Consider the following 26,233-nt stretch of genomic DNA (forward strand, 5'->3'; position numbering starts at 1 on the left):
CGGGGGCCGTGGGTATCTTTGGAAGATTTCCCCACTATAAAAAAGGTACCCTATAGGATTACCATGTCAAAACGTAAAATAGGTAGCATATTAACATATTATGATTTTTATTCATAAACAATTATATTTAAACATTTGCGAGATCTTTGTCAAAGCATTTTGTGTAATTAGGTACCTAGGTACTTACCTACCGTACTTTTAGTTTTGTTTTCGTAAACGTTTCACAAGAAGAAAGAAAGCCAAAAGTGACGTTGGTTATTGGTATAAGTGTGTGTATAACAAGACAGTAGGCAATAAAGTTGCTCTACAATTTAATAACAATGAAGGAATAGATTTTGACCAAAATTTCTTGTTTTATCAATATATAGATACACAATGTTCAAAATTCAACACCATAATATTATAAAATACTGCATATTAAGAAATGGACTAAGCAAGTACAAAAACAAAAGTTATCCCGTTTTTAGTAGATATGTATTATTTTCGAAGGAATAGTGCGATGTGTGCGAACTATTTTAATTTTTAAATTGAAACTCTTCGTCTGTGTGTTGTATGTTACAGTCGGCCACGGATTAGGGATAAAAGCGATATAAATTATACACTGAATGGAATATTATTCTGAAAATTTTTAGATACCTAAGGTTTAAAAATTTTCAGAATAATTGACCCTAACGTAAAGTTTTTTATTATAAAATTAAGAGATATAAAATTATAAGATATTAATTAGCTGAAAAATGTAATAGGGTAGGTAATATTACTTATCTGTTTCTGCTACGTTTTAACTCTCCACTCGGCCCTATCAATACCTAGGTACTTGGCAATTAACAGTAAAGGAATAAATTTAGTTTTATTGGCTGAAAGGAAAAAGAGAAAGATTTTTGACTGGGTTAAAACTGTGATTAAAAGAAATGGTCCGGGAGCCAGCAGCAGATTTTATGACCAAGTTCCTCTCAAGCGGTAATTAGTAAAATGCATCAAAGTATAGTATTATGAAGCCTCGTGAACGTCAGCTGGAGCTCGGTTGGGGGGAAGAGCGGTTGTAGCCTCCCGTATCAGCTGACGGTTTTTCCACCAAGATACAGCCAGCTGACATATATATTTATCCACAGTTACATATAAGCTATCATCAGGTAAATTTTTGTTTGAGAGGAAATAACGGAAAATAAATTTTTCTTTAAATTTAACTTTCATTTTCGAGACACCAGCTGACGTATAATACACCATGTTGTAACCAGCTGACTATTTTTTTTCGTTGAGATATTGGGTTAGCTACAATTTGACAAATTTTTAGCTGAGAGGAAATGAATGAATGAATGTATTTTTTTTCCTATGTGCGTGGGAGGCTACAACCGCTCACCCCCCCAACCGAGCGCCAGCTGACGTTCACGAGGCTTTATAATACTATACTCTCATGCGTCTGACGAATTATCTCTTGAGAGGAAATAGTTAACCAAATTTGCACCTGGCTCCCTAACCAAAAGGACTAAAAAGGTGATGAGGTAAATAATACCACTCATAATCTCCCCGAATTGCAGATAACTTCTACGAAACATAGTCGGGTTCTAATAATATGGTACCATTATATCTAGACACAATTAGCACCTAAATAATTTCTGGAAATCGTCAAGTTGACATACCAATTCTAATCCAGCTTAGCTACCACAAGCGAGAATTTTTGAAAGGGGAAAAGTTGGACGTTCTGTCTAATAGCTCACTAGTCAAGTAAAAACTGTATATTTGTTTATAAAACAAAACAAAAATTTTGCCACTATATATCTATTAGAAAATCCATTGTCTACGCTTAAAACTTAAAAGCACCGTTCAAATGAATTTTAGATTGTGTTTTATTAAGTTAATTATTACTCCCCATTATTTATGAGATATTTTATCAGCATAATAACATGTTCCAGGACAATTTTTCAATACTACATATCATAATTACACAATGCTTGACGCCCAAAAGCTTTATGCAAAGCTCCGCCCATTCATCAGACGCGTTCGAACTTGGAAGCTTCACGCCCTCAAAACGAATGGCATTATATACTATACAGTCGCGGTACGATCTCTGCGTGCGGTAGTCGCGTAGGGTGATCGCGTCCCCGTGTTTACGGACGCGTCTAACATAAGTTGGAGAAAGAACTTTTTTAATGAATAAACTTTTCGTGTTGATATATTATTACGTGTGTTTAAATAATGGACAAACCAGGACCCAATTCTAGTTCTCCACCCGGAGCTCCAGTGAAAAAAGAAAATGAAGAGGAAATTAAGGTATTTACTATATTCATATTTATTAATTTAATTTTTAAAAATTATTATTACGAAAGATTTATATTTAAATCTATTTCCGGTAGAATCAGGGTTACGTAGCACTGGCAATCCGCCTGTTTTATCTGAGTAATAGGATACGTGTCGTATTTTTAAATATGATACCCATTCTCAGTTCTGTCGCTCTTTGCGGGAGATTTTTGAATTCACTTCCCTTGGAGTTTGGAATAAATTATTCTGTATTAAATTACCATATTAATTACATTTTGCAATATACAATAAAATGCGTGTAATATAACGTTTTCGAGGCCTTTTCCAGCCATTAAAGTGTGTAACGCGATATTTGAAGCGCGCTCGGATCGCTGTAACCAGAGACGTTGGATGTTTTGATAATAGATATAGGTGTTGCCACTGTGTGAGTGTGTACGGATTGGTTTCTATAAACGTGTGCGTGCGGGGTAATTTTAGACGTTCCTTTGCTCAAAATGAAACACGAGACCGTCCCAGGCCGCAAGTCGACTTTACAATTTATTGTTTACACCTGATTATCACATACGAACGTGGTGATGATAATTCTGCGTAATCCATTCGCAATCGTAAAGTCGTAATGCAGCGCAATAGAGATGGCAGATGCCTACTGGTAATTCGCGCGCTTTTATTTTGGCACTACGGAAATAGTTTGACATGTCAATAACCCCATCGACAGTGTCCACGCGACGATGACGTCACGGGATTCTCAACAATTTGTAGCGAAAGTTTGAGGTCGATTTAATTTACGGCATTACGCGTCTAGTGTCCCAAATTTTTCAGATTTAATGGTTTTTATTTCTGTGACATAAGCTGAACATCTATCGTTTTCTATTTCTTTTTCGCCTACGCACTGGTACCTACGCAGCAAAATCAAAATTGTAGATCGTATCTTTCTTGATACATATTTAAATATCAATAAAACGTTTGATATCATCAAAAGATACAAGATACACGCAGATACACGCTGATTTTTATTAAAACAAAATACCTTCTGCCTGTAAATACAGACATGCATAAGAAAAAAAAATTATAAATTTAATTGAGTAACTACTTAACTATTATGAAAATTTCACAAATATCACTAACTATCGGTCCACCCCGGATTCGCACGTGGAACAACAAAATTATATATCTATTATTTAAAACTCACCCCCTGATGAAGTGGAACGCCCCATAATTAATTAATAATTTGTTAAAATTAATAGGTAGGTATTATACGTGATTTTAATTCTTGGGTACTGTATTTACTATTTTTGCATATCAGAAGAGATAGTGAACTTATGCAATGATAAGTAGAAAGAAAAAAATACAATAATCAATACACAATGTTCTTATATAACAAAAAATTGAGAGATTATTTGGTTGAACGCTCTTATTCCAGGAACTAATTATTCGAATTGATAAAATATTTGTATGTTAGATCTACGTTGGAAGGCGAGCCTATATCACGCTTCAACCAATAGAAACGGAGCAATACAAAACGAGTGAAACCGCGAAGCACAGCTCGTAATCATAATCATAAATTCTTTTAGCTCACTGCTGTATACTATTACTATTACTGTATGTCTCTATGGTCTCTACTATTATTTTTGAAGAACCCCATATTTCGCAATTTCGTCAAATAACTCGGAACCCAATTAACATTACAAAAAAAAAAAACCTCTGATTTCCGCCACAAAGATACCTTTTCGCGTGTTCAACATGAAAGCGGATAAATTTCATTCGATTTATATGCAAATTATAAACGTGGCATCGATCATCCTCATAATGTTCTCAACGTGCATGTCATAGTGGTTTCTATAATCGGATATTTGAAATTTCGCCGATAGCATGCCAACAAAATTACTCCGGTAATATACGTCAAGAGTCAAGACTGAAACTAAACTCGTGTGTATACAATGTTTTAAAGGCATTAGGTTACGCGAAGAATTGGAGATTCACTGTAAAATATCGTGAAATTCACTGCAAACATTATATTTTAACGGAGGTGCGCTGCGCTTGTATAAACAAAGGATGAATTATAAAAGGGATAACGTTTCTTAATAATGGGATGCATCTCTAGAAATTTTAAATTAAGTAAGTTTTAAAATTAATTCGTAAAAGTTCTGTTACCTATCTTTTTATCGAATTCTGCTAAAGTGCCAAGCCGTGGGAAAACTACGAAAGAAATTTGAATGAAATTTGGCGAACTTAAAGTCCAAAACATTAATGCGATGAAACGTATACTTACGAGTTACGATTTTAAAACAGGTTCCACCTGAACGTAGTCAGGGCGGGTAGCTTGTGTATAGGACTATAGGTGGAAAGAATAACAGGGGTTGGTAGGCATGAGGGTGGGTTAACTATTCTTTATTCCAAGAATCTTGCGGCTTGTGCATAGTCACTTATTAGGGGTTTCATGCTTAATCTACGACGTCATCCACACCTTTAAATTAAAAAGCAGCTAAAAACATACTTGGATGATTAAGGTACAAGATAAAAAATACCTAACCTTTCACATGTTCATATGTGCAGACATAGGTTGGAGAGTTGTTGATAAGCTTCCCGCTTCCACCATTAGGATCGGCTGAAATATGTGCCAAAACGTATTAAATTTTTGAGGTCAATGCGCGTATTTAATAAAACCGTTACAGCTTATCAAATCTGAAAGTCATAATGCAACATTGAACCTAAATAGAATGTTTTCCGCGTGCACTTTGCACGTCAGCGACATTGCTGCACTGCGCCCGCGCATATTGGGCCAAGGTCGCCCGTGTGTCGGTCACGCAACGTTAATAGTATCATTTGGCTTTTCTCTTATCATAACATAATGTAATTAATAGCATTGTATATGTGTTCTATTGTTTACAATACTTTATATGTGAGCATTTCGGTGTTATTTTCAGGCATTATAAACAGAATATAATAGTTATTAGATACACGGTTATGTTACATTAATGTAGTTACGTTTATTCAAAATAATATAAGAATTAATGATCTTATTGAAGCATTATAACCACAGCCCACGGGTTATTTAGAAATGGAAATCTAAAACCAAGTTGTATAAGTTATACCATTACAATGACTTTATAATTCCTTAGGTATTCCCAAGGTAGGTTATAGGTACCAACAATGTGATGCAAGCTCAAAAAATATTTTTCTATCCGATGCACTTCTTTAAAATTTAAATTCATAGGCACAGCTATCTACTCAGAATACACGTTTAAGCAAAATACCATATTGAAAGAACATGAAAAAGCAATAAAGCATATTGAAAGAACTTCTTACGTAATTTTTTTTCTCCAGTTTATAAAATTGCATAATCCTTTGAATATAATATAGTAATTAGGAGCAAAGAAACAAGATAAACATGGAAAGCCGAGGAGGGCGCTCGCAGTGACATCTGATAGGCGGTTGTAATTGACACTCGACAATGTGATGCCTCTGCATTGTATGTACATCTTCGTCTCAAAGAGTAAATATTAGACGTTAACAGTTTAAATATACATACTTTAATTACTCCTTGTTATCTCCGGGTCGTTACCGGTTAAAAAATTGTAATTTGTTTGGAGTTTTTGCAATTGGAACGTATAGATAGTAATAGCACAGCTGGTAATAGTGCCTTAAGTATTTTTCATCCGCTTATTATGTTCTCATTGAGGGAATACTCCCGTGACTGCCGTCGCCCTCCTACGAGTACAATATTTCAATTGTTTCCTCTATATGTATCCATATTTTTTAAAAGAAGGTATCTCGTACTCGCAGGCTCAGATCGTATGACTGCAACTTAAACAGAAACCCATGCGCTCTTATTACAATTTATTAAGAATGAAAATTCTCGCATTTCTGCTTGCAAGATAAATCTAGCTCCTAGGTCTGTTGTTCGTAAAGAGATAAATGTACAGTGTCACATTATTAACATCGTGTAAGAACAACCTGTTTAGAATTTCATACAAGTATCGATTTGTAGATGTAACTTGAGACACGTATTCTTTTTATTTTCTTAGTTTTATATGGTAATATTTTAGATGGAAAATAATACTGCGATGTTCTTTTGTAAATATTGATGGTGAATTTGTAGGAAATAAGTGTTTTATTTTTTATTGATATTGCACACTATACATATTACTCTACATTGCAATACGAAGCAAATTATAAATTGGCAATGTTTAGATGGATGGGAACCGTCCAGAAACCATAAGTAGTTTCTATTAGCAGTAAAATTAAGTAATTAAAGAGACTACATTAATTTTGTGTATATTTTAGAATACCTACACTAAAATTCATTAGATCAACTCAAAATTCGAGCTATTACAATAACAATACTATTGTTTCAATATCCAGTAGGTTAAATTAATAGTTTCGCTTATATAGTTGAGCTTTCTGAAATGTAGAGCTGCCCAGAAAAAATCTAGAGTTGTATAACTACTTATTATGAGGGAGCTATTAACCCTATTTTGCTAATTTGCTCATATCGGTCAATGATAGTATACAAACAAGAATATCGATTGCTTAAGTATGTACATACTAAAATACATTTTTAAAGCAAGATATGAAAAAGAGCTTTTCTTCAGCTCTGCTTCTACAACAAAGACAATCAAAAAAAGAGCTTAGGTACATATATCTTTCAAGTATGTAATTGAAAATAATTTGGAAAATCCAAAAGTGCACGCCTCATAATTTTTTTTTAATAAATATTTATTAATTATTATTTTTGTTTATTTAATAACAATTAAACCACATCGAATCTGACCCTGAAAAATGAAAGGGTTCTATTCCTGAGCATACTCAAGCGTAAGAGAAAAAAAAAGACTCGATTAGTAAAGTATTTCGGTCGCTATCGTGTTAACAAGAAAAAGGATCTGCACATACAGACACACGGACGTCCAAGACAGAACTTTTTTAAACTGTTTTTTAACTAGTTTAAATAACAAAAATGACATCAAAAATATCATGAGCGTTAAAAATAGTGTTTTTTCTTAATATGTGTGTGTATGTATTATCTTACAAGTGCAATGTATGATACATAAAGACATTTTAAGTTTGAAAAATCAGATGTTTTGCGCGAAGTGACAGTAGTACCCACCTCAACGCTTCGCTTATGAGGCGTGCAAAAGTACCTGCAACATTATATGGTTACGCGAGTGATCCTCACTTTTACATTCTGGAATAAATACTAAACTATAGAGCCACCCAAAGGTCACATGCTTCTCTTATATCTCGACATGTGTCATCCGCCAACACGCACTTGGCCAGCGTGATGGATTATGGCCTGTACCCTCATAGGAGGCCCGTGTCCCAGCAGTGGGAACGTATATGGGCTGATTATGAAATGAAATATCTACTCTATTTTAAACGGACTAAATAGAAGAATTTTTCAATAGGTAGGTACGTCTTCAAGCTTTTGTTCTACTATCTTTCCGGTCGCAGCTTCACCAGCTTTGTCTAGAACTTGACAAATTAAATACTAAATTTTGCTCTACCTTCATCTTTAATCACTCTATCTGTAAAAAAAACGCTAAAAATCTTAATTGCGTAATTTTAAAGATTTAAGCATACATAGACAGACAGACAGATACTATAATGTAGTGATTCTGATATTTCCTCCGATTATTATACTTTCATACTAATATCAAAAACGCGAAAGTTTGTAAGTGTGGATCACAGGTGTGGATGTATGGATGTATGAATAAATGTTTGTTACTCTTTCACGTAACAACTGCAGGACGGATTTGGATGAAACTTTACAGGAACATAGGTTTTGCATCAGAATAACAGATGAGCTATAGGTTCGTCCGGGAGCGAAACCGAGCGACACTGCTAGTGTCTTTTATATTTATTATTTATATTATATTTTCTTTCGAATTTATAATATTAGTAGGAAATACGTAGATATAAATTAGTAGAATATACTTTATTATATTTCGACTAAAGCGTGTATTCAGTGTCTTGATATGTTTATAGAGTTTTTCTGATACCGAATTAAATCAATAACAAAACGGTCTTAAATTCTTGCCATGATCAGGTAGACAACACTTTGAGATACTAATATCTGTGTCAATAAACAAATTTAAAATGTAAATCGTGTTGGAGACTCATAAATAAACTTGAAAGCGCATTACAAACGTACTAAACCCTTTAAGACGTAATACGATACGATTGGACGATGACATTTTGGCCGGGTCGCTTTTAGCACGGTGTTGGGTTACTTTGGCATCAGATTTCTTCCCGCCTTGGCTCTCACAGTCAGCTATATTATGACTTTTTAATTTGAATACACAGAGCTGGGTCATATTCTTTAGTGTTGCTAAAGTAACTTCGAAACTATAAACATAAGTCTGTAGTTTACTTTATTGGTAATAATAATTATGCATAAGTAAACAAATGTAAGCAATAGGCACTTTCTTTATATCGCCTTCTTTAAATAATGAACGATCTTAGAATAAAAAGAAGTACTCATTATATTTTATGCTTCCATTAATATTCAAACTTGTTAAAATTATCTAATAAAAACTGAAAATGTTTCAGACCTTTCTTTGATGAAAAAATAAATAATTATAAAAGATCGTTAAATTGTCTATCGCTAATAATCGCTACATTTTTTCTAAAGTAATAAAGAATATTTTTAATTACGAAATAATCTGAGGAGCTTCGCGAAGGTTTCAATCGCCGTTTTAATTATCCTAGAATTTCGAAACCGGATTCGCGTTCGTTAATTTTAGTGAAAAGTGAGATGCGATGGGTACATCGGCAAAGCGTACAGCTTGTATAAAAATATATTTTCCAGCGTTGAAACTAGGTACATGTATTATGTATACATATATCGTTTTTCTGCTTTGATAGACTTTCGAATTACGGACGTGGATTTGTTTGTTCTATGCATATTACAATTTTAATTCGTTTGACGATAGTTCGTATAATAAATCTATCTCTATTCTCGAACTAGATATTTCATATAGTTTTTTTTTGCTTAATAATATAACTACCTTTCTCATAGTATTGTGACCAACTTACAAAAGTAGGCAGGGTTATATTATTTTATTAATAGTAGGGACGCAATAGCTCATACACTCCTCCCAAGTGGACAGGAAATTGACCTTTATAAAATATAAAAAGGGTAAGTAACCGATACTCTGAAACAAACAATTGATTAATTATTAAGTGCATTGCTAATCAACTTTAAGGGGCAGGATTGTACTGGACAAACCTGTATTAAATCAATATCACATTTCCATGGGATTGAATTGAATTGTGAATTGTCGTCCTTTTTGTATACTTTATATACTTACAAACGGGTTTTATATTGTAAAACAGAGATAGTAGAGACAAATAGCCCTATCTGTTAGTTATTATATTTTATTAAGGTAGGTACTTATTATATTGGAATTTGGATGGTAGGTTAGTGGAAAAGTTCCTATAGAACTCACAATATAAAATAACTACTTTCCTAAATTCAAAGGTAAAAAATAGACAGTTGATTTGATATATTCGACATACTTTAATATAAAAATAATTCATAAAAAATACTTAATTAATATTACTTGACAATAATTAGGTACATACTATGACCCTATTTTTCAATATTTTAATACAAAAGACAAACACTTGATAAACATTATTTTAACAATAGTTAGCGGCCTTATTTTTCAATATTTTTAAAAATGCGTTTGGATCCAGAAAGGTCTTCGGAGCGGTGAACATGATCCCTTCATAATTAATGCCGGTCTCAACTAGCTGGGCGCCATTGGACACCGTTTGCGTCAGCCAGCTTGACGTTAATTTTAGTGTAACCAGACACGTCTGGCAACACTAGTTTTTATCCTGCGTCGTGTGTCATGAGCTTTATTGTGATTTGACACGTTCCATTATAAGCGTGAGCTTTATGTGAGGACATTGATTAGCTATAGATTGAAAATTCAACTATTTTTTCTAAGTTAGGATATTGAATTATGTACTGGCGATAATTTCTAAGTCCGTTAGTACTTAGCTAACTTTGTAATTAATCTTTTATTAGTTGACATATTGTGTAATTACACCTTTATTTTATAAATTTCCTTTCCTGTCTTATTACCTAATTTAAATAAAGCATTGTATGAATCTATTCACTGCATAATAAAATACGTTTTATATGCCTTATCAAAGTTAACTAGTTACTATGAAAATTTTAACTTGTAAAAATCGACATTCTAGATTGAATAAACTAAGAACTTTTTACGTTTTCTTATAACTAAATCGTTGTTTTGATTGTAAATAAATACAAAAGCGACTTCGTATTAAATTTCTGTTCTATAACACTAGGTATCTTGTGTCTCAGTTTAGATCGAATTACATGACAGCATGGGGCAAGCAAACTATAAGTACCTATGATAATCATGAATTATTATTTCAGAATTCAGAATTCGCGTATATCGAAAGAAATTTGAGCACAATTTTAACTACTTATAGACGTTTGAAGCGTTCACTTTTTTTAAACCCATCAGATGAAAAAAAAAAATAATTTGGAAAATCCAAAAGTGCACGCCTCATAATTTTTTTAAATAATTATTTATTAATTATTATTTTTGTTTATTTAATAATAATTAAACCACATCGAATCAGACCCTGAAAAATGAAAGGGTTCTATTCCTGAGCATACTCAAGCGTAAGAGAAAAAAAAGACTCGATTAGTAAAGTATTTCGGTCGCTATCGTGTTAACAAGAAAATCCTCCGCACATACAGACACACGGACGTCCAAGACAGAACTTTTTTAAACTGTTTTTTAACTAGTTTAAATAACAAAAATGACATCAAAAATATCATGAATGTTAAAAATAGTGTTTTTTCTTAATATGTGTGTGTATATATTAACTTACAAGTGCAATGTATGATACATAAAGACATATTAAGTTTGAAAAATCAGATGTTTTGCGCGAAGTGACAGTAGTACCCACCTCAACGCTTCGCTTATGAGGCGTGCAATAGAAGCAGTATGTGATAGTAAAATAACGTCAATCAATCAATCATAATATGTAGGTACCTACCTAAAAAGTTTTTGAATATAGGTAATTTATAATCTCTACTAATCTAAAATGTCCTTAAAGAGTGCGAATGAGCGAATAGAGCTAAAAGCTTTCGCTCATTCGCACTCTCTAAATGGGCTCTAAATGGGTTCATCATTTTTGAGATGTCCGGGGCCTTTCATTTCCGCCATGCGTACCTTGTTGCTAAAAAAATTATGTATAATTTTTTCATTGTGTGATAAAACGTCATTTAACAAGTCATAAAGTTATCTCAAGAGTAAACAAGCGTAGATACGTAATATTTTTATGACTATGGGTACCTTTTAAAGCATTTTAAATAAAATTAATGGTGTAATTCTATCTTGGTTGCCATTAAAATTTCGAACATTTGCCGTACGAAATGTGATACAATATTGAAACGATTCTTATTTAACGATTATTGAGTTATATTTTTAAAATGCTCAAGTGGTGATTTCGGAATTTTATAGTAGAATATATAAAGAAACAAAAATATCCATTTTATCCCGACTGAATTACATACTTACATTGACAGTAATAAAATTAAAAACGCTAGACTTAATCGGCAAACAATGAAGACTTGAACAAATCAAAATTGAGAAAAAGTAAAAATCGTGCAAAATTAGACTTGTGTTATTCATAAAAGCATTATATGATTAAACATCCTCACAATCCCACTTTATTTCCCATTCAGCTAAAAGATACGGTATAATTTTACAAAGGATCGAAAGCCAGTGTTGCAAGTTAAACGAGTCTTCCCGAAAGTGTGGTGGTTTCGCATGACCAACAGCTCCTGCCCGAAGAGTGCATCGTAACTCGAGTCGCTCTTTGTTTCGCACCAGACGCTATAATGAGTAGCATGTGAAATATAATCGACTGACGGATATCGGAGATGTAATAGGACGCCGCGGTTTTTGTTGCGTTCGATTCAATTGCATAGGGTTAGATGTGGATTGTAATCTACGTGCGCACAGACAATTTATTGAATCAGTTCGTAATGGACAGATGTTATGGCGGTGTTTGTTTTCGAGATTTTATCTTAATGTTACAATTAAATTACAATTTATCGTAGCTAGAAAACCTATATGCAATATGTACTACGTACTGAAAAATTACATAACACTTGATATATTTCAATGCAGATTAATGTGGCACTACATTAACGTTTTAGTAACTCTAACAGGAAATACAATATAAAACGATCACGTTTTCTTGATTGCTATTATAGTACTTAATATAAATTATTATCGTGTTGCAACTGGACCAAAAGAAAATGTAACATGATGTTTAAAATATTAAAGCTTCACTTAAAATGATATCTGACGAATACCGCCTAATAATATTGTTTATAAGTAATTCCACTGTTTTAGAAACATGACAAAAAAATTAAAACCACAAACTACACATACGACAACAATTTTTTATGAATAAGCCAATTAGTCTCATACGAAACATGTGCAATAGGCATGACGAAAGATTTTGAAATCCTCTTCCATAATGTGTGTATACGTTTACTATACAAGAAAAACCCTATATTTCGGTAATATACTTAAATTTAACGAAGATAAAAGCCATTTTCCAAAAAATATTTATTATCTGTGCCAAAACAGCTCGCAGGTGTCATGGCGTAGGCGTGACGTCACACTTTGGTAAATACGTAATTATTTGTACGCATTGTGAAGAAAATTAAAAAAATATTTATTTAATATGTGTTATAGAAACGAATTTCAAAGTTTATAAGTGGTGTGCAGTATTGCAGTGTGAATCCACATAAAAATAATGCTCAAAAATGTGTTAGTAATTATTTCAAGCGAGAAAATAAGAAGAAATGATTGTATAAAGTTGGCGCGGAGAACCCCGAACCATGTATTAGTGAATTCGCAATTATATTTCTGTTCTGAGTCGATAAAGCATACGTGAAACAATAGAAAATAAATAAAAATGCGTATTCTCAACATATTCATAACAACAAAAAACATCTGACTTGAGTTGTTTACTTAAGCGTGACGTCACGCGTGTTTTAGACAAAATGGCCAACTGCAGTATTTCAATGTTTTATTTTATTGATAATCTCATTAATCTTAATGTTTTTAAGATTTCTAAGTCACTATATGTAATTTATCTATTATACATTTTCCCTTTAAAACACTAATACGATCATTTATGGATACTGTCGTCATGCCTATTAGAATAATTAGAGTACAGAAAATAAATTACTCTATGTTATCTATTCACTATATTAATATTACGATTCAAATCTTCAATGCATATAAATAATATTATCTGATTAGTTATAAATCGATAGGTAAATTGATTGACTACCAATTTCTACTACCCAATCCTACATGCTACGAACAGGTGTGATTTTGTCAAGTACCCAACTAGTTATGATAAAATCGTGATATCATGCTGTGTAGAAATGATTTTCAGTAAATATCTCATAGTGAAACGTGATATAAACATTAGTCAGTAATTTGATGATTATTAGTAGCTACTAGTTTTCTAATTCCAATTATAAACATAAATTGACCTGAAATAACAATGAACCATAAATATTTGTGATTTACATTCGATAAATAACATAATTAGCAATTGAAATTAATAAATCTATCAGGAACGCCGAATCTGTACTGAATATTTGTTTCCGCTCACATTAGCAGAGCGATCGTTTTACACGGCATTAGGTAAATTATCAGCTCGACTGGTCGCCGACACGCGATATCTCTGTGTACACAGTACTCTGCCCAGTGGCCACTGTCTCGCCTCTGTGTGCATAGTATCCTATGAATACAAAGTCATACATACATCTCCACTATTAATTTCTATAAAAGTCGTGAGGGATATCTGTTTCAGTGGTGTATTCGTATTGATGAGACCTGAATTGGAAATAACGCCTGTGGCCTTTTGAAAATGGTGCAATGATTTTTCATATTGAACCTTGTTCTGATTTCCATTGGTGATATTTAGTAGCAGTTTACAATTTTCGCAATTAATTATGAGTGGATAAAATGGTGAAGTTACTTTCATGAAAATATAAAAAAATAGTAGACCGTGGAGGAGATAATTAATGATAATAGAAATATGAAAAAAATATTCTTATTTCTATTTGATCTCTGGCAATCCTAAAAAAATGTTTCGTTTTGTGGTATTTTGTGAATATGTTCCTAAGATTAGATATCTTAGGAAAATAATCTTAGGAATCGAATTCAGTTCAAAATTATTAATGATACAATCATTCAAAATGTTAAACGTATAAAAATATGATGTTGATTTGGTGAGGGAATCTGGAACACACATTTACAATATGGAAATAAAAATACAAGCGCAGTCTCAACAAAGTACATTACAAGTAGGTACGTAAACAACGTTCAGTTAAAGACATTACACGTTATATAATTTCAATTTATCAAGCAAGGAGAGGGAACAGAAGCTTCTTTGTTGTTAATAGTATCGCCTTTGTAATTTCCAGTGTAAGTTTACTGGCAATACTGGCATGCGTAGGTCGGGGTGTCGGGTTGCCTGCGAACGCTCCTAAATTTACCTTCGCCGTGCTACCGCCATTAAAAGCGTTTATGTTATATACGATACCAATATCGGTGCACGGCTAATGTTACTGCTTTGAACATGCGACACGCTTTTGTTGTTTTACTAATCATTTTTTTTGTTATGTTCTGTTATAAAAGTTATTATGGTGCTAGATTTTTTGTACCAATGGTCAAGGATATCTGGGTGTATTTTAATTTAGAACTGTTTGTTTTTTCATCAACTAACGTCGAGTGTGATCGGTGAAAGATATATGTTTGAACTTTTCAAAGAATTAAACAGGTTCGAATTATTATAAAAAGATTGAGATTTTGTAAATTTTGGACTCCTTTCGGACTAATATTAAAAGTTCATACCTAATTACCTACATACAATGGTATTTTTTATATAACCTATTAATTAAGAAAAATTATTATGAGTGCTATGTAATTATATCCTACCATGACTATTTTAATAATGATTGCATAATAACATCATCGATATATTTGCTACACAACTAACATTATTTATTACCTATTTTATTACCAAAACCATTTATAAATTATTACAGCATTGATGTAATAATTTATAACGCTCTACATTCAACAATAGAGCTTGCCTTATAAATCAATGTAGTTACTGAAGAGGCTAGAAATTCGAAAGCGGATTTTCACCAGGTAAATTAATTACAGACAGCCGTAAAGATATTAGATCCATGCATCATTAATTGTGGATGTGGAAGCGAAATGTTTGATCGGATTCTGACTAATGGGCGTGCAACGTTACCGCGCGAGTGCACAATATCATATTTTGAGGTGATAATTATTACAAAACGCAACTCTGGCTGCTGGCAGCACTGGCGTAAATTGAAACTTCAACCGATACTTAGAATTTACTTTTATTACATTATTACTGATATTAATTATTATATAGTGTATTATGTAGCATGTTTATGCTTTATTAATTCTGAGAAGTGTGAAATATAATGAATACAATATTTTAATTAGTTAAGCATATTTTTAATAATATGTTATTTGAAAAATAAATAAATTTACATTTCTCCCACTGATTAATTACGTACTTTCTTTAATACAATTGATCAGCGATAATGAAAAGAAACGGATCTGGCCCATTCCTCTCTGAGTAATTAGAATTTAATTATCTTTTTAATTATATCAAAAGCTATAAACCTGCAAATAATTTTTAATATAACTTATAACAAACGTAAACATGCAACAAAAGCCGTAAAGCGATATAACGGATATAACGGAAGTACGTATAGAACGTGCGAGGTATCCCTGCTTCAATTAACTTTGTACCGGTCATTATATAAGCAGTTACTTGAAACTGAACCATCTTACAGGACATCATATTATTATCCTTGGAGAGACTAATTAATCAGCAACCACTTCGACTCGTGTGTCAAAGGATTCCCGTTATATAATGAAGTCTTTGAAGATGTGTGTCTGAGCTATCATTTACAGAATAAGAACTCTCTGTTATAATATCTAAAGAGGAATATATCGTAGGTATATTTTTTATAAATATATTGGATAGGTATTCATGTATTCATCAATCTATATTTATACAAGAATGGAAAAGTAGAGAGATTTAAAAGATAATCATCAACACTTCTCACCTATTATAATATCGTAAGTCAAATTATTTTGATATTCTATAGCCAGTTATCACTATAATAAAAAAACAAGATAAGGAACTTATGGTTAGGGAGCCAGGTGCAAATTTGGTTAACTATTTCCTCTCAAGAGATAATTCGTCAGACGCATGAGAGTATAGTATTATAAGGCCTCGTGAACGTCAGCTGGCGCTCTGTTGGGGGGGTGAGCGGTTGTAGCCTCCCACGCACATAGGAAAAAAAATACATTCATTCATTCATTTCCTCTCAGCTAAAAATTTGTCAAATTGTAGCTAACCCAATATCTCAACGAAAAAAAATAGTCAGCTGGTTACAACATGGTGTATTATACGTCAGCTGGTGTCTTGAACATGAAAGTTAAATTTAAAGAAAAATTTATTTTCCGTTATTTCCTCTCAAACAAAAATTTACCTGATGATAGCTTATATGTAACTGTGGATAAATATATATGTCAGCTGGCTGTATCTTGGTGGAAAAACCGTCAGCTGATACGGGAGGCTACAACCGCTCTTCCCCCCAACCGAGCTCCAGCTGACGTTCACGAGGCTTTATAATACTATACTTTGATGCATTTTACTAATTACCGCTTGAGAGGAACTTGGTCATAAAATCTGCTGCTGGCTCCCGGACCATTATAGTTATCATCAAGATCTTCAAGATTTATTTTGAAATGTTTTATATATCAAGCTTAGATGTCAAGCATTCTATTTCCACATTATGATATCATTCAAAATACATATCCTTGTTATAGAACTAAGTATTTCATAATTTATACCTAGCTTTTTGAATTTCTTGATTATAATTCGCTCTTTCAGTCAAGGCGACCGATTTCAACTAAAAAAGAAAGCGAGCTTTTGTAAAATAAAGAAGCCGAATAACTAGTAGATACATAATTAATATCTACCTAGTGTTTTAAGATTGTTAAGTTATGATTATGAATTTTGTTTATGAACCGTTGAATTTAATATTACGTAATGAAAATATTTTAGCGGCAATGATATACGTTGAAAAGTATGGAAAAATATGGTTTTATAGTGTAAAAAATATTTACAACTTTTATCATTATCTCAACAAAATAGAGATAAGTATCTCTATTTTGTTGCCTATACAATATGTTGCCTATATTACCTATCTATAAAAACAGAACAACGCAAACATATTTAATTGAGTTATTCTAGACTTTTTGTCAATGTTTCCCATTTCATTGACAAAAATGAATGGTATCCCATTTTCCGAGAATCAAATGGCACTTTTCAAATAAAATATCGACGACATGTCGCACGTCCATGATGTCATGTGTTTTTATAACTCGTCCTTTGTTTGTGTTAATTCTACTTTCACAAAAGTTTGATCTTTTTATAGTGGCACAGATACCTCTTGAATTACGCCCTGTTCTCGGCTTGACATTTTATATATTCCTTTAAATTTATTTACACGATCAACAGCTATAAAATATAACGTAAGGAGGTCATCCACGACCATTTATTTTACACAAATCGTGTTAAGAATATGTAATAAAAATAAACGTTTATTTTTGTTTCTACTAAGCTATATTTATAACTATAGAATGACCGTTTATTATTTGATAGTATACTTACTCTTCCGAATTTTAAATACATGTAACAAAATTTTATATGTAGGTAATGCAATTATAGGTAATAGGTTTAGTTTTGTTGCTGTTAATCTAACGATATCTATAATAATCCGGTTACCTTACACTATATTATGCACTACTATATTCATTATATGCAGTCCATTTAATTTTCCCCTTCAGGTAAATTATCCATTATCTATTTTCTGCATTAGAGATTACATTTTACCTTACATGTCGTCTAATTCTAGAATTACCGAAATGTAGAATCTAGATTCTACATTTCGGTTTTCTTGAAATATGTTCCCACGTTCCACGTAAGAACGTACTCAGAGTACAGAGCAGGCACTTTAAATTTTAATAGTAGGTATAGGTATACGTAATTATTACAGCCACTCTTGCAATTGCGTAACGTAGAATTTTTACTATCTGTAGATTCTGAAATAAACCGGTTTCTAGCTAGAGATAATGAAATTTAGCTGTTTTCATTAATTGCTTTCAATAGTTAGCCATTTGGTGATATTATGTTGAAACGAAATGCAGCAGTTTAAAAGCACGGTTTATTTAAACATTGACAACGATATCATTGTTGTATTGCTTTTCTGTTAAAAATAGCATGTTATCTTCCTGTAGGTACCATGAGCTGTGAGATCAATAGGTACATCATCTTTCTGTCATTCATCGATATATTTTGAAATTTCTTAAATTAATTTAAGAAATACAATATCATGATGATGATGAGATGCATAACAATGCGATCTCAATTCCTATTGTGATAATAATATACTTTTTTTTTTTAAAGTGGGGAAATCTTCCAAAGATACCTACGGCCCCCGGGGAAGGAGCCGTGGGTTATGTCGGATTCTTACCGACTAAAACCCCACTGGCCACTGTGTTCCGTCGAGCCGCTTTAATGATGGGGCCGCGGGTATTTGTTAGAATTCTTCCGCGACATAATAATATCCTTACTTATACTCATGGCCAAATTTGTTAATTGAGACTAGCCAACTGCGCAGGCGGCAGGATATATCATAAAATGCACAAAAGGGCCGCAAACACATGATATTATATATGTATACATTACCTATACATTATTATTACCCTGTTCGTATCTTTCTCATAGTCCGATTTGCATTCGTAAAATATCTGTGTTAATCTAAATTTTCTTCAACAGGAATTTGCCGAAACAGCAATGAATGAACTTCTTGGCTGGTACGGATATGAGCGCTTAGAGCTACGACGGTGGGCTGCATCCCGCGCCAGAGAACCCTCCAGCCCTGAACATTCCACCGAACAAAAGAACAAAGGTAATTTATAAACACATCATTTAAATGATAACATTGGCAACGGTCATCGTGAGTAGAAATCAATTAATTCATAGAATCCAGATTTTCGTAGCGGGCGTAGGGCCTAGCCGTAGAAGGGCTTTAATTTTCAGAATCATAATACATATTTGCAACACATGAATTTAATAAAACATTATTAACTAAGTGTTAATTTTTTACTACTTCAATGATGAATCACGAAAACTACATCAACTTTTTTCTAAGGTAGAGTCAACTTGAAAAGCTACGTAGGTATAACCAGTATATTATTATTAGTCTGTGGTATAACTAAGTAATATTAATAATTCCTATTTATCATAATCTAATATACTCCGTAAACGTGTCTAAACTATTTATAACTATAACGCTTCTCAGAACTAGAAAATGTAATGAGTAACGACCCTTTTTGTTGAGCTGTTATTCCTCGAAAAACTTTTTGAACGCACCCTTTGATTTATGGAAAATGTTGCTAGATTCAAAAAGTTCAACTTCTTCCTGTTCCCGCCATTTTATAAGAACGTAAAATCAAAATTACTAAAAAAAAACCTAATTAGTAGGTAATCTAATAATAAGAACTCACTGTAACTTTATAAAATCGTAACTAAATATCATCCTTAATTCATATTTGAATATGCTATGCTACGTCGATACATGCTATGTGTTTTCAAATTTGATACCACAAAGCCGGTTTACTATTCCTAATGACCGTGGATTTACTTTCGCAAATCGTGTACCAAATATCGTGTTATATAAGATATTTTGTAGGTGTGCCGCGAATGAAATTGTGGAACTTTGTGGTTAAAATGTGATGATTAAGAACATATACGGTTACCGGTATTCGGTTACATAGACATGTAATGAGATCGAAAGACGAGCAATATTGAATTCGATAATGAACAACATATTTTGTCAGAGAAGACTTACTGTATTTTAGTTAAATACGTTATAATATATTTTTGAAGATACATGAGATATAATTATTATAAGAACGTAGAATTTTATATCAAAAACTCTTTATATTAGGTAAATTTGATTGCTATCACACTCTGCTTCACTTGAGTGCATTTTACGCTACAACGCGACGCTAAGTTGTTCCAGCTATATCTGTAATGCGCTCTATTTCCACTTCAAATTTCATCAAAATCAGTGTATGGATTTGGTCGCAAAAGTGTAGCATACCTACTTTTGCACGCCTCATAAGCGAAGCGTTGAGGTGGGTACTACTGTCACTTCGCGCAAAACATCTGATTTTTCAAACTTAAAATGTCTTTATGTATCATACATTGCACTTGTAAGATAATACATACACACACATATTAAGAAAAAACACTATTTTTAACGTTCATGATATTTTTGATGTCATTTTTGTTATTTAAACTAGTTAAAAAACAGTTTAAAAAAGTTCTGTCTTGGACGTCCGTGTGTCTGTATGTGCGGATCCTTTTTCTTGTTAACACGATAGCGACCGAAATACTTTACTAATCGAGTCTTTTTTTTTCTCTTACGCTTGAGTATGCTCAGGAATAGAACCCTTTCATTTTCCAGGGTCTGATTCGATGTGGTTTAATTGTTATTAAATAAACAAAAATAATAATTAATAAATATTTATTAAAAAAAAATTATGAGGCGTGCACTTTTGGATTTTCCAAATTTTTTTGTTTCTAGTGGTAAGTGACTACTGACTAGTAAGTGCGTAGGCACTTACTTTCTTCAAACACCGTAGGCTGTAGAGCCTACGGTGTTTGAAGAAAGTACCTTTTGCGCATACCCGGGGAAAATTTTCGCGTGTTCATTTTGTTCATTTTCACGTGTTCGATATGTACCTATTCCGAGCAATCGTATGTGTATAATTTTACAAGTTCTTTCTCTTAAGTAACTAGTATCTTTCACCAAAAAATCATCAAAAACTGTGCTGAATGAGCAATAAGCTTATCCAAGAAAATATTTACAATATGTTAGGAATACGTAAAATTTATATTACCTACACATTAATTAAATTAGCATTCAGTTTCCTTTTCACTCATAAAAACAAATTGTAATTATTCGTACAGTGCCCTAAAAATATAGGTTCATGCAACAGTCAGTAACGAATAATCCAAACGTAATGAACAGATTCTCAAATATCGTACAATCCGATCTCGAATCGTTAGTCCGCGAAACAGAAATTAATAAGGTCCATAACGAGATATCATTGCTTTTGTCTGAAACGAGGTTTCATTAATGAGAAACCTGTGCCTATCGCGTTTCTGGAATGAATGTAATTAAAAATTACTGTTCAATACGATTTAAGGTGCATTCACACAATGGTAAATTTTCGATAAATGAAGGTGATCAATTTAATTACCTATAGACTACAAGCCCGCATAGGACAAAAATATGGGTCAAATGAACCACCAGGGGACATATCTAGAACGATAGCAGAGCAAAAAATAATAAGATTCATCACTATGCCGTCACTTGTAAGCTGTCCAACTGAGTGCAGATGAGAATTGAAAAGTACAGGTAGACTCGGTAAATTTTGGTCATATATTTTTGTACGGCATTCTTAACCATCGATAGATCCATTAAAAATAATAAGAAACCGCTCAGTGCCGTACAAAAATGGTGGTCCACCAAGTCGGAATTTTTATTTAATTTCCGAGAGTTGCCGGGGGTAAATTTGGTCATTTGACCATGTACGGCATCTGTGTCATACTATTGCTATACTGCTTTTAATCCATTATCCCGCAACGCCGTACAAAAATCATGGGGACAAGGGGAAAAAATCGAGAGTTATAATCCCCTATCTTTCCCCACTCCAGGGGGTCATTTGACACAACACGAAATAAATTTATTTTTAAAGTATTTTATGCATAGATAATATTTTTTCATGTGCCGTACATTTTCGTTGGTTCAAAGGGGAAAAATCTGAAAAAGAAAAAAATCCATATAACGAAATGTTTGCTTTATATTTTTATAATAAAATATAAATATACATTAATATTAAGAAGCTCGAGGTGGTTAATTATCACCTTGGAAAGTCGGAGTCAGGTGGAATGGACTCCGTTAAATTGATGAACTAATAAAAAAGCTATGAACGAAAAGATATGAATTATATGCAATCAGTCCATGAATACAGGTAAAGTCACAAGCAAATGCTAGTAATATATACATATTCAAAATGTACAAGTAAAGCGCTTTTAAATGATACCAAATACTGCATATTTATCTTAACATTATTTTTTTACTCTGTATGTTTTGTCCGCTAGAGGGCGCCACATTAGATTTTGTGAAACCCCATATGGCCTTTAGCTAGCTAGTCGCTGGTTATCCAGTTAACAATTCAGACGCTTCTAATGATATGTCATTTGTCGAATTCTGATAAGTAGTTTAGAAGTTACGAGGGAATAGATGAACATACATACATGACCTGTAAACAACCATAACCCTCCTTTTGCTTTGCCGTAGTTGGGTAAAAATATGTTAATGCCGTACTGTATCAAATGGCCATAAAGCACCCTTAAAATTGTAGCTTTCGTCGCTTTCATCAGCCTAAAAGATGTGGTCTGCACAAAAATGTACGGCATCGTTTTTTCCTAATTTATCTATGTTAATACTATTTAAAACAACGGATAAAGTGTAGAAAACTATTATATTTCATTAATCTACGATGTTTAAACTTTAACAAAATTTCTGGTTTTGCATTTCTCTATAACTTTTTTTAGAACGGTTTCTTTTGAACGGCAATACTATACAACAATTGAATTTTACAATATCATGTTTAAAAAAAAGTTCCCGTACAGGGTCAAATGACCTTACAGCTCTTTATATCAAGAATTCGATGAAATTAAGATGATTATTGGTATACATTTAAAAGAACAATTATTTTTTGACGGCATTGCTTTTAATAGTACTTTTGAGTGCTAGATAATGTTTTGGAACCGAAGCCGTACTTAGTCAAATGACCCCGTGGAGTGGGGAAAGAGAGGGGATTGCAACTCTCGATTTTTTCCCCTTGTCCCCATGATTTTTGTACGGCGTTGCGGAATAATGGATTAAAAGCAGTATAGCAATAGTATGACACAGATGCCGTACATGGTCAAATGACCAAATTTACCCCCGGCAACTCTCGGAAATTAAATAAAAATTCCGACTTGGTGGACCACCATTTTTGTACGGCACTGAGCGGTTTCTTATTATTTTTAATGGATCTATCGATGGTTAAGAATGCCGTACAAAAATATATGACCAAAATTTACCGAGTCTACCTGTACTTTTCAATTCTCATCTGCACTCAGTTGGACAGCTTACAAGTGACGGCATAGTGATGAATCTTATTATTTTTTGCTCTGCTATCGTTCTAGATATGTCCCCTGGTGGTTCATTTGACCCATATTTTTGTCCTATGTGGGCTTGTAGTCTACTACGTTGTACGCGAAGTTATAAGGGGCTACCGTAAAACATATAAGGTTTTCTGATTTTATCTGAGGGGTAATATTTATTATATTTGATGCATTAAAAAAAAAGTTGATACATATAATGATTTAGTAGGTAGAGAAGTGGACCTTTTCTTGAAATTTCGTTCCCATAAATATGATTATTTTTTGTGCAAATGTAAAAGTAAAAAGCGCACATACACTTAACGTTATTATTTCATACATATTTTACTAATAGGTACAACTATTCTCAATTTTACTATCAGAAGAAAAGAAAAAGCTCATAATCATTGTTATTTTTCAGATGAATGTTCCTGGTGCAACAAGAATATAACCAGCGAAAGTGGCGCCCTCCAACAAGCGGGTGCAACTTTCTGCTCAGAACTATGTTTCAGCCAATCGCGGCGCGCTAATTTCAAACGCGCCAAGACTTGCGATTGGTGTCGGCACGTCCGTCATACTGTTGCTTACGTGGATTTTCAGGTAATTTCCTTTATGAATTGTTATCTTATTAATTACTCTCTTCCAGATTAATTTGTAATGTTATCTAAAGGGCTTTATATCACTTTCAAAGGATACAAATTATAATATCTGTATGGTCCATTTCTTCAAAAGCCTTCAGTACAAACATTCAAATAAGCGTGTTACAAAATATTTACTTAGCTGCTAACCGATAGATACGTAGAGAAAATTCTACTAGTTTCATTCAATCGTTGTAGTTATAATTTGAAACCAATGATGTTATTTTATTTTATTTCCAGGATGGCGCAACGCAGCTGCAGTTTTGTTCAGATAAATGCTTAAATCAATATAAGATGCACATATTCTGTCGCGAGACACAAGCACATCTCGATCTCAACCCACATCTTGTCAGCTCGTCTTCTACATCTAATCTTATCACACCAGACCTGTGGTTGAAGAACTGCAAGAGTCGTTCAGTTTCCCCCGTGTCGGAACGTTCAGGATCTCCAAATGCAGAAAATAAACAAACTAGTGACAAAACAGAACCGACCATAAGAACAGACCATAGAAAATCGCCTGTTCCACTAATTACCGTTGCACCGACAGCTAAACTCATGAATCCAAAAATTCCAGAAGAGAAAACATTCACTCAGAAATCTCCAGAAACAAAGAAAGAACTTCGGCACAATAATAAGATGAATTTGCGAAAACGGAGGTCCTCCAAATGTACATCCACAGTGACATCACAATCGTTGAGGCAACAACACGCTACAACGCCTAAAGCTCAGGACTTACGGATGTGTAGCCCTTCCATGGACGGATCGTCGCCATCTTCATCTGTTACCATTGGAAATAGTGCAATACACTCACCACCAAATGTGAATCCCCAAATTCCACCATTCCCTAATGCAATGTTCGGAATGCCACCGCCAGTTTTTCTTGATAATAATGCGGCACACATGAACGACTATAGACATCCAGGTATGTTCCCGCCACGATTTGGTTTTATGCCGCCCCGGCCCATGATGCCACCGGAGAGGCCAAGATTAATGCCTCCTATCAACTTCGCACAAGCAATTGGACAACCTCCACCGGTCACGGTATTGGTTCCATATCCCGTAGTGTTACCAATTCCACTTCCTATTCCTATTCCGATTCCACTATCGTCATTCTTACAAGCGCATCGAATAAATAAAGTCAAAACTGAAGTGAATAATGATGATGCAGAAGGCCCGCTAGATTTTACAATGAACAGTGACAAAAATGATGCTAAAAAGGTAGTAGCTGAAAACAATACAGACAATGAAGAAACTTCGAGCCAAAATATAAATAAAGAAAGCGAAGATAGACTTGACGGTGAAAAAGACAATGGTGAAGTAGCCGAAACAAATCCAGAGCACACTCTTCCAAAGTTTAAAATAACAAGACTGGGAAATAAAATGGCTAAAATCGTCACCAAGGCCAGAGAGCCATCGGAATCATCGCGCCCTCTGAGGAAACGACGGAGACTCGTGGAAGTAGCTACTGAAGAAGACGCAATTATTCACAAGACCAGAAAAGTTGTTCAAGTTTAGATTACTTTCTTAATCATACCAATTAAAATTCAATACATATCACAAATTAAGGAACTCAGTTCATTATCTTCAAATTACTAGTCCTAGGTTTAAGTATGGTTAATTAATTTTATTGTATTAATAATAATTATTGTTATTGTAAGTTTAAACTTTATTATGTATTTTATTAATGCACATAAAACGTGATATCATGGTAGGTACTTATGTACATTGAAATAAAGATTGTCTGAATAAAATTTTTATTGTTATTTTTTATCACATTTAATAACCAACTAAGCAAGCCAGCATGAGCGCCACGACCCAAAATAATAAACACTTCTATGTACCTATAGAATATAATATGTATCTCGTTGTCTTTACAGTGCAGATTGCTATGCTACAGATGTTTACACTGT

At 33.2% G+C, this 26,233-nt stretch overlaps 1 protein-coding gene across 1 annotated transcript; it reads left to right on the forward strand.

The window, feature by feature from the left end:
- Positions 1–2,068: 2,068 nt before the first annotated feature.
- Sobp (Sine oculis-binding protein) lies at positions 2,069–26,005 on the forward strand. The gene is made up of 4 exons (XM_090109396.1): positions 2,069–2,268; positions 19,237–19,369; positions 24,107–24,285; positions 24,564–26,005. Exons 1-4 carry the CDS (start codon positions 2,194–2,196, stop codon positions 25,836–25,838), a joined length of 1,662 nt encoding a protein of 553 aa, XP_089965522.1. The 5' UTR covers positions 2,069–2,193; the 3' UTR covers positions 25,839–26,005.
- The last annotated feature ends 228 nt before the right edge of the window (positions 26,006–26,233 follow it).

The sequence above is a fragment of the Colias eurytheme genome, chromosome 14 (assembly GCF_061535395.1).
Source record: "Colias eurytheme isolate Ceu_HAF_F1 chromosome 14, ilColEury1 Martin Lab GWU primary, whole genome shotgun sequence".
In the NCBI taxonomy this organism is placed as follows: Eukaryota; Metazoa; Arthropoda; class Insecta; order Lepidoptera; family Pieridae; genus Colias; species Colias eurytheme.